Genomic DNA, 9,573 nt, shown 5'->3' on the forward strand with positions numbered 1-9,573 from the left:
CTACATCCCCCACAATACACCTCCCCCATACGTCATAGAGATGAGGAAGACTAGAGAGTCAACTAATCGTCAGCCAGTTCCGGTCTCATGTTGGAAAAGGCGTTCCGCAATGCTTGCAAAGTATGCGCTCACCATAGAGATGACGCCTAGAGCGACACCTCTACTCACGCATAGGAAGCGAGAGTTAAAATGGCGGCTTTGCGATATGAAAAAACTACACTTTCCCACAATGCCGCGCTTCTTAGGACATATAAAAACTACATTTCCCATAATGCAACTCCAATCTTCCTTCTCCCTCCACAGACTATTTTTAAGATATTTTAAATTTCACTTTGTGGCCTAAATGGGCCCACAAACCAGATTCAGGACAACCACAGAAATTAAAAATAAAAACAACATATCCACTTAAGCCCCTGAAAGGTGGAGAACTACACTTCCCAGAATGCCACGCTCCCGGCCCGTCCCTGTGTTCTCGCGAAACTTGCTGAGAAGTCGGTCCACGAAGAATTGAGGCGGCGAGGGCAGGACGACTGGGAGGGAGCGGGAGGAAGTTTCGTCGGCGAGGCTCGGAAGTGTCGCAGAGACCGGACCGGAGAGGACCGACATGGCCGAGACGGACCCGAAGACCGTGCAGGACCTCACCGCCGTGGTGAGGCGGCCTTGGGTCGAGAGAGGGAGGCGGGCGGGGCCTTGCTGAACGGCGTTGCTATGGTGACGGGCGGGACGTTAAGTTGCTATGGAGACGGGCGGGCATGCCGTTGACGTTGCTATGGGGACGCCGAGGGAGTGAGCCGTTAGAGTAGGGTAGGGTAGGGTGGGGGCTCCTGTTGCTAGGGGCAACGCAGGGCTAGTGGGCGGGGCGGCTGTCAGAAGGAGCCCAAGAGGCCACGCCCCAACTGCCAGCCTTTCTGGAAGGGGGTTAGTGAGGGGTTAGGAGGAGCTGCCTGGTGGGCTCTTCCCTTCTTTTGGAGAAGGGGGGCACTGCCATGGTCATGAGGACCCCCTCACTGCCTCAATACTTTCTGCTCACAACAACCTTGTAGGGTAGGCCAGTTTGGAACACAGACACACACACGTTCAGTCCCCACAGGCTCCCACGGCACTCTCTGCTGTCGCTGAGTGAGGATTCAAATGCGGCCCCACCCCAGGCCCAAGAAGAACATCAGAGCCCTGCTGGATCAGGTCAAAGGGGGCCCGTCGGCTGAGTCTGGACCTTGATCCGTTGTAAGAGCATAAGAAGAGCCCTGCTGGGTCAGGCCCAGGGCCATCCAGTCCAGCATCCTGCATCTCACAGTGGCCCACCAGATGCCTCAGGGAGCACACAAGACCACCAGAGACCTGCATCCTGGTGCCTTCCCTCGCACTTGGCATTCTGAGGTGCTGCTTCTAAACCAGGAGGCTGCAGGTCCCCAACATGGCTTGAAATCTGTGATGGGCCTCTCCAGAAATCTGTCCAATCCCCTCTTCAATGCATCCAGGTCAGATGCCGTCATTGCATCCTGTGGCAAGAAGTTCCACAGACAAAGTACCCACTGAGTAAAGAAATACTTCTTTTTTCTCTGTTCTGACTCTCCTGACACTCCATTTTAGTGGCTGTTCCCTCATTCTGGTGTTTCGTGAAAGGGAAAAGAACATCCCGACATCCACTCTGTCCATCCTCTGCATAATATTTTCCTGCATATCATGTGGCAAGAAGTTCCACGGTTATTTCCATGGTTAAAGCTTAAAACATTGCTGAACTTACACTGAAGTACACTGAACTTTCTGTTGAATGCTGGAGGGCAAATAATAACAGACACCTGTTGCCTTCATGCCTAGTTTACAAGCCTCACAGGGGTATCTCATTGGCCCTTGTTGGACACAGAGCATTGGAATGAACTGATCTTTTGGTGCAATTCAGAAAGGTACAGTGTTAACAGTGTGCAATAAAATTGTGCAACTCTCCTCTAGGTTAATGCACCATATCTGTGTACTATGACTCTTCTTCCCCAGTGTCCATAGGAGTCCCAGGGCTGTTAGATATATATATGCCATCACTTTCTCTTTAAATTTATTTTCATTGCATCTAGCACTTTTTTTTTTTTTTTGCATAAGGAAGTTTGAGGGATGAGAAATGAAATTTCAAACAATTCCTGTTTAAAGCAAAACTTTTTTTTTTACCCTCCCATTAGGTGCAGACACTGCTGCAACAGATGCAAGACAAGTTTCAAACCATGTCTGACCAGATAATTGGCAGAAATATCCTTTGGTTTTCTATGTTATAAATGATACTCTTTGTTTCTTGCCCACACTTGCAGAAACCACTAAATCCCCAAATGTCTGGCTTCCTGCAGAGGCGTCCACCCTCCATGATTTGTATTAATGTTAAATTATTTGAGCCATTGTATAATGACTTTTCAGCTGTGTTACAAAGCAGTTTATAGAAAACAATTATGATAACGAGCATCAGTTTTAAAATAATCCAACAAAACATCAAACAGCGTAACGGCAGTGCAAAATCCAGTTGTGTGTCAAAGGCTAGCATCTGCTAAAAAAGGCCCCTGTGTGTGGGCTTGTGGAAGATGCATTAGTTGAGGTCCTTTCCCACTTCTGAAACTCTCCAGAGGTACAGAAAAGCCTGAGAATCTTCCATTTACTTCTTGGAGATTTATTTCTTTGGACAGATGTTTAATAAATACTTTTCTTTAAATAACACAGAGCATCTAGACATGACTGCAGTGATTCTTAAAACAAGCCAGAAAGTTAGGTTAGTGTTGTTATTGTGTTGTTATAATGTTAGTATTGCAAACGGAAGATTGAGAGAAAATCATGGTTTGCTAAAAAGCCAAATGGAAGATTTCGACAGAATTTGAACTGGGGGCTTTCTGGCTAAGAGCTACTTAGTAACTTTTTGAGTTTGTTTTTGTGAGATTCTATCTGAATCTGTCGTATTTAAACCTTCGTTATTCTTTTCATCCAGCACCTTCAGGAAATCTTTGTAAGTAATGACTTCTTCCAGATCAATTGGTGTCCCTCTGGAAGTTGTGATCCTCCAGTTTTATTTTCTTTAACTGTGCTTCACTTGATGACATGAGCTGTCGCATTGACGACCTGGAGAAAAACATCGCGGATCTCATGACGCAGGCGGGAGTGGAGGAGCTGGAAGGCGAGAACAAGGCTGCTGCTGCCACCTCTAACAAGTCTTCAAGTGAGAATTGCAGTGGAACAATTTGATGTCTGCAGACCTGAGTTAAAAACATAAGAACAGCCCCACTGGATCAGGCCATAGGCCCATCTAGTCCAGCTTCCTGTATCTCACAGCGGCCCACCAAATGCCCCAGGGAGCACACCAGATAACAAGAGACCTCATCCTGGTGCCCTCCCTTGCATCTGGCATTCTGACATAGCCCATTTCTAAAATCAGGAGGTTGCACATGCACATCATGGCTTGTAAACTGTAATGGATTTTTCCTCCAGAAACTTGTCCAATCCCCTTTTAAAGGCGTCTAGGCTAGACGCCATCACCACATCCTGTGGCAAGGAGTTCCACAGACCGAACACACGCTGAGTAAAGAAATATTTTCTTTTGTCTGTCCTAACCCGCCCAACACTCAATTTTAGTGGATGCCCCCTGGTTCTGGTATTATGTGAGAGTGTAAAGAGCATCTCCCTATCCACTCTGTACATCCCCTGCATAATTTTGTATGTCTCAATCATGTCCCCCCTCGGGCGTCTCTTTTCTAGGCTGAAAAGGCCCAAACGCCGTAGCCTTTCCTCATAAGGAAGGTGCCCCAGCCCCGTAATCATCTTAGTCGCTCTCTTTTGCACCTTTTCCATTTCCACTATGTCTTTTTTGAGATGCGGTGACCAGAACTGGACACAATACTCCAGGTGTGGCCTTACCATAGATTTGTACAACGGCATTATAATACTAGCCGTTTTGTTCTCAATACCCTTCCTAATGATCCCAAGCATAGAATTGGCCTTCTTCACTGCCGCCGCACATTGGGTCGACACTTTCATCGACCTGTCCACCACCACCCCAAGATCTCTCTCCTGATCTGTCACAGACAGCTCAGAACCCATCAGCCTATATCTAAAGTTTTGATTTTTTGCCCCAATGTGCATGACTTTACACTTACTGACATTGAAGCGCATCTGCCATTTTGCTGCCCATTCTGCCAGTCTGGAGAGATTCTTCTGGAGCTCCTCATAATCATTTCTGGTCTTCACCACTCGGAAAAGTTTGGTGTCGTCTGCAAACTTAGCCACTTCACTGCTCAACCCAGTCTCCAGGTCATTTATGAAGAGGTTGAAAAGCACCGGTCCCAGGACAGATCCTTGGGGCACACCGCTTTTCACCTCTCTCCATTGTGAAAATTGCCCATTGACACCCACTCTGCTTCCTGGCCTCCAACCAGTTCTCAATCCATGAGAGGACCTGTCCTCTAATTCCCTGACTGTGGAGTTTTTTCAGTAGCCTTTGGTGAGGGACCATGTCAAATGCCTTCTGAAAGCCCAGATATATAATGTCCACGGGTTCTCCCACATCCACATGCCTATTGACCTTTTCAAAGAATTCTATAAGGTTAGTGAGGCAAGACTTACCCTTACAGAAGCCATGCTGACTCTCCCTCAGCAAGGCCTGTTCATCTATGTGTTTTGAGATCCTATCTTTGATGAGGCATTCCACCATCTTACCCGGTATGGATGTTAGGCTGACTGGCCTATAGTTTCCCGGGTCCCCCCTCTTTCCCTTTTTAAAAATAGGCGTGACATTTGCTATCCTCCAATCTTCTGGCACCGTGGTCGTTTTGAGGGACAAGTTGCATACCTTAGTCAAGAGATCTGCAACTTCATTCTTCAATTCCTTAATAACTCTTGGGTGGATGCCATCAGGGCCCGGTGACTTATTGATCTTTAATTTATCAATGAGGTCTGAAACATCTTCTCTTTTAACCTCTATCTGACTTAGCTCCTCGGTCAGGAGGGGCCGTTCGGGCAGTGGTATCTGCCCGAGGTCTTCTGCTGTGAAGACAGATGCAAAGAACTCATTTAATTTCTCTGCCATCTCTAAGTCTCCTTTTATCTCCCCTTTCCCTCCCTCACCATCCAGAGGGCCAACCGCTTCTCTGGCGGGTTTCCTGCTTCTAACATATTTGAAGAAGCTTTTATTATTCCCCTTAATGTTGCTGGCCATGCGTTCCTCATAGTCTCGCTTGGCCTCCCGTATCACCTTCTTACATTTCTTTTGCCACAGTTTATGTTCCTTTTTATTCTCCTCATTAGGGCAAGACTTCCATTTATGGAAGGAATCTTCCTGCCCTTTACAGCCTCTCTAACTTGGCTGGTTAGCCATGCGGGCACCTTCCTGGATTTAGTGGAACCCTTCTTTCTTTGGGCAGGCCTGTAAAGTCCAGAGCCGAGGCTGCCCCCTTTGGGCCATGGAAGGGTACAGAATGGTCTTCAGTTGTTGGGAGGGATTTAGATTTGCACCCCTAGCAGTACCAGTATCACTCATTTCTCTGTCTTGTAAGAGAAGGGGGGGGGGAAATGGCAAGGCAGACATATTACTTTTTTTTTTTTTAACAACGAGAGCAAGTCCCATGTTTATTTGGACCTGGAAGGGCACTGGTTGACTTAATAGAATGCTATACACAAGCTTCTTTGCTGTCGCTCATGAACATGGGCACTTGCCGTATACTCTGGCATTTATTAACATGCCTTATTTCTCCTCAACAGCTTGCCAATAGTCTCTGATGGGTGCTGGAAAGAAACACTTTTACAAGCCTACAGGGAAGAAAACACAAGCATTTTTGGTTTTGTTTTTTCAAGTACTGCGTGTAAAGGCATTTTTCTATGGCCCTGCTAGAATTTGCATTCTTAATGTACCTTGTATAGCTAGATTTGGATCGATTTCTATTTTAATTTCTTGTGTATTTGTGGGTTTCACAAAACGTTTTCGAATGATCACGTTCTATAAACACAGTTTAATGGAGCTCAACTAAAAATACTAACATTTGGGTGAATTTTTGTGAAGTCAGCACTTTTAAACATTTCCGTTTTAGCAATTGCCATTTTGTAATTCTTTTCACTTGTGTGGAAAAGACTAGTAGTACTTTCTATCAGCCTGAACAACAAATGTGTCATGTTTATGAGGTGCTTTTGTGGAACCAAGCACAGGAATAGAAGCACCGTGTTCCAAGATCAGTCATTGTACCAGTGTGTCGCTAAAGGGTTTAATAGTACAAGCAGTTTGCTCTTGGGAATTCAAACCCCATGAGCCATAACTCTTGTCCTTATTTTTTTTTATCATCAATGGAAGCATTTTGTAATTTCAGTGTATGCTTTTGGGCAGCTGGGATACTATGGTCATGTTTCAGTGAATTGCAGCCAGCACTGTCCTAGAAATAGGATTTGTGAGTGCAGGAAAGTTTCCTTAAGAAAGAAAGTTTATTCCCAGATACGAGGGCTACTGTTTGGAGCTGTTAGTGCCAATTATTCTATTCTAGCTTTTGGATTTTCTTTAAGGCCCAAATCCTAACCATCTTTCCAGCACTGACATAGCTGAAACAATGGATAGCTGTTCTGCATCCTGCAGTTGGGTGGCAGTCATGGAGGCCTCTTGAATGTTTGTTCCCTTACCTTGGAGCTGCATTGCCCTTACGTTGGTCCTGGAAAGTGGGTTAGGATTGCGCCCTAACACATCTATCTGTGATTTTTTGCCATTCGAAAAGCTCTACCATATATGTGGCTAAGTCAAAGGTTAACTTAGGAGTGTATGAAATCCTTTGAAAATGACTTAGTAATTGTTCTGAGGCAGCAACAAAACAAAGCCATTTTATCTTGCTTCGAAGCAGCATGGAAACAGAGCTATTCTCCAAACAGGAAGAGAGGTGAAGGTGCTTTTGGGAATTGTAGTCTTTGTGAGGACTGCAGCTATAGAAGTTCTATACTGTATTCTCACAAAGCCCTCCACTCCATGCATCCTGATTGTCATATTGTCTGCCCCCCATCCCTCACCAGCAGCTGCGCTTAGAAGCCTTTTCTGCTGCATTGACCCGTGTATAAGTCAACCCTTGTTTTCAAGTCAATTTTAAGGCTTAAATTTTTCCAATTTATACGTGGGTATATACTGTACTTCATTTTAAGGAAGTTATCGACGAGATGAGCTTAGAGATGGGTAGAGGTGGTAGGCTATGCTTCTAGTTGGTGTACTGCTAGCTACCATTCACACATTGGTGGTTGCAAGCCCATGTCTGTAAAGTATCCAACTTCATGTGCATTTGGATTTTAATTTTGCACCTATGCTAGCTTATAAAATGTGTCCCAACCCTAGACCATGCAGCCTGCCCTCTGCCACACTTGGATGATGCCAGTACCACTCTGGCTTGAGTTCTCAGAACCACCTTGTATGTGATGTTGGGAGGGCACTTGAAGTGTGCGATAAGATCATTTCCTCTCTTCTGGGTCCTCTTCGCTATTGATGAACCTTTTATGGTATTCAAAATAGAGTTGACAAAGAAGATCCTTACAGGACTGAGATATTCCGTACCCAAGCTGTTGCATGAAAACTGATACTGCTAATTATATTATTATTTATTACTTATTTATTTGATGTATCTTTGTCCTGCCTTTCCTCTCAAATCAGAAAACACCCACAGCTGCTTTCCATCAGTTTATATCAGCAGAGGGCAACACAAAACATTCAGACAAGAACCAAAGAATATTTTCTCCCAATTTTGCTAAGATATAATGAATGTATATATGCAATAAAGAGTCCATAAAAGCATATACCCCAAACTCCCAACATTCCTAACAAAATTAAACACACCAAAAAAGAAACTAATTCCCAAACACAACCTGAAAACGGGGGATTTTCTACTAACGTTGGAATGGTAAGGGAGAGTGAGACACTCTGATCTTAGAGCAAGACACTTGAATGGTAGGCAATTCCATGTATGAAGTGACACAATGGAGAAAGTCCTTTGTTACTGCTAGTCTTTTTTTGCTCGTGGTGGAACAAAGAGTGGAACCTTTCTAGAAAACCCCAAGTGAAAGACCATCATAAGGGGGAAATGGCTCTTTTGGGTACCCTTGTCCTACACCGTGTAGGGTTTCTAAAGTGGTTGGCTGTCACCATGAATTGTACCCAGAAATGACCTGGCTGCTAGTTTAAGTGATGTAGTGGCAGAATGATGTGATTGTCTTGCCCAGAGCCAATCAAGAATTATGCAAAAACATTATACACCAAAAGTAGTTTCCAGCCAGTGATCACAGTTGCCCCACTTGTAGCAATTGGCAGTCACCTAATTTTAAACTAAACACTGCCTGGGCAATCCCAATTAAGTCTTCTGGAGACAGGAAAGGGTGGTGTTGGCATGGCAGCAGAAACTGAGTAAAGCTACCTTAGAGTGTAGCCACCACTTAAATATCCAGGAGCAATGTGGGGTCCAAGAGCATCCCTCAACTGCAAACCTGGCTCTTCAAGGAGGGTGCTCCTTCCAGGTCAGGCCAATAATCTGTAACCCAGATTGCAGGTCCTCAGACTAATAACATCTCTATTTTATCTGGATTTAATTTCATTGTTGACCCTTGTCTAGCCTGCTACTGACCTTAGGCACTGAGAGCTCAGTCTTGAGCTCCTGTGGCACATGGCTGCAGCAGCACCAAAAAAGGCTGCCACCACATCCTGCGCTCCCACAGCAGCTGCGGGCGGCACCACGGAAAAAGGGAACTTTTGTTCCCTTCCTCCAGGTAAAGGGAGTAGCCACAATGGGGCTACTCGATTCACCACCAACCAAAAGGTCGGCGATGAAGTAAGAGCGTTTGTGTCAGGCGCAGAGCCTGACGCGAAGGCTCTGTATCTGGTCGAGCGTTGCTGGATCTGGTGGGCAAAGGTCAGGTATATACGTAGGTGAATTCATGTTCCAAAGACGCATTGTCAAGCTGTACAAGATTAAAAGGATTCATGGTAGTAGGTGCAAAGAGTGCATCCACTATGTAGTATGTAAGTCAAGAGGAAAGCAAGCGAGTGTGTTTTCAAGGTGTCTTGCATGCTGGTCACAGCTGACCCCAGAGTTATCCTTCTGCAGGGCAAGATGCAAGAAACAACACTTGGAGCAATTCCACTGGATGACTCTGTGGACACAAGAGTGACAGAAAAGTATGTTTTCTTCACTGCTGTGGATGCCACACAATAGGCCTTAAAATGGGCTCTAGTCCCTGCTGAGTCAGGTTCATTGCTGAACCACCATTAGTCAGGTTGCGTACTCAGTTGCTGCACTGTCAGCAGCTCTTGGAGAGCTGGGCAGGGAAGGGGGGAAGCTTGGCTCTGCAACTGGGCGGAGGACACATGGGTGCCCTCTAGTCAACCTGAGCCTGAGCAGACCCACCAGCCTTGGTAGCAGGAATCCATCAGGATCCTTAAACTTTAAACCACCCTGACTCCAGTCCCTGGTTTGCACATGGAAAGGTTTTGCAGGGCTGGTGTGAACTGAGAATGAGAACCCATATACACAGGTGTCATCATGGGGAAAATCAGTTATCCAAGTTGATTCTTGAGAAGTCATGTTATTATCTATGCCCAGCAAT

General features: G+C 45.5%; 1 protein-coding gene across 1 annotated transcript; it reads left to right on the forward strand.

Moving 5' to 3' along the window:
- Positions 1–502: 502 nt before the first annotated feature.
- Positions 503–7,773, forward strand: HSBP1 (heat shock factor binding protein 1). The gene is made up of 4 exons (XM_066637155.1): positions 503–649; positions 2,172–2,238; positions 3,062–3,187; positions 5,722–7,773. The coding sequence occupies exons 1-4, from the start codon at positions 605–607 to the stop codon at positions 5,730–5,732; spliced, it is 249 nt and encodes an 82-aa protein (XP_066493252.1). The 5' UTR covers positions 503–604; the 3' UTR covers positions 5,733–7,773.
- The last annotated feature ends 1,800 nt before the right edge of the window (positions 7,774–9,573 follow it).

Source organism: Tiliqua scincoides, chromosome 9 (genome assembly GCF_035046505.1).
Source record: "Tiliqua scincoides isolate rTilSci1 chromosome 9, rTilSci1.hap2, whole genome shotgun sequence".
In the NCBI taxonomy this organism is placed as follows: Eukaryota; Metazoa; Chordata; class Lepidosauria; order Squamata; family Scincidae; genus Tiliqua; species Tiliqua scincoides.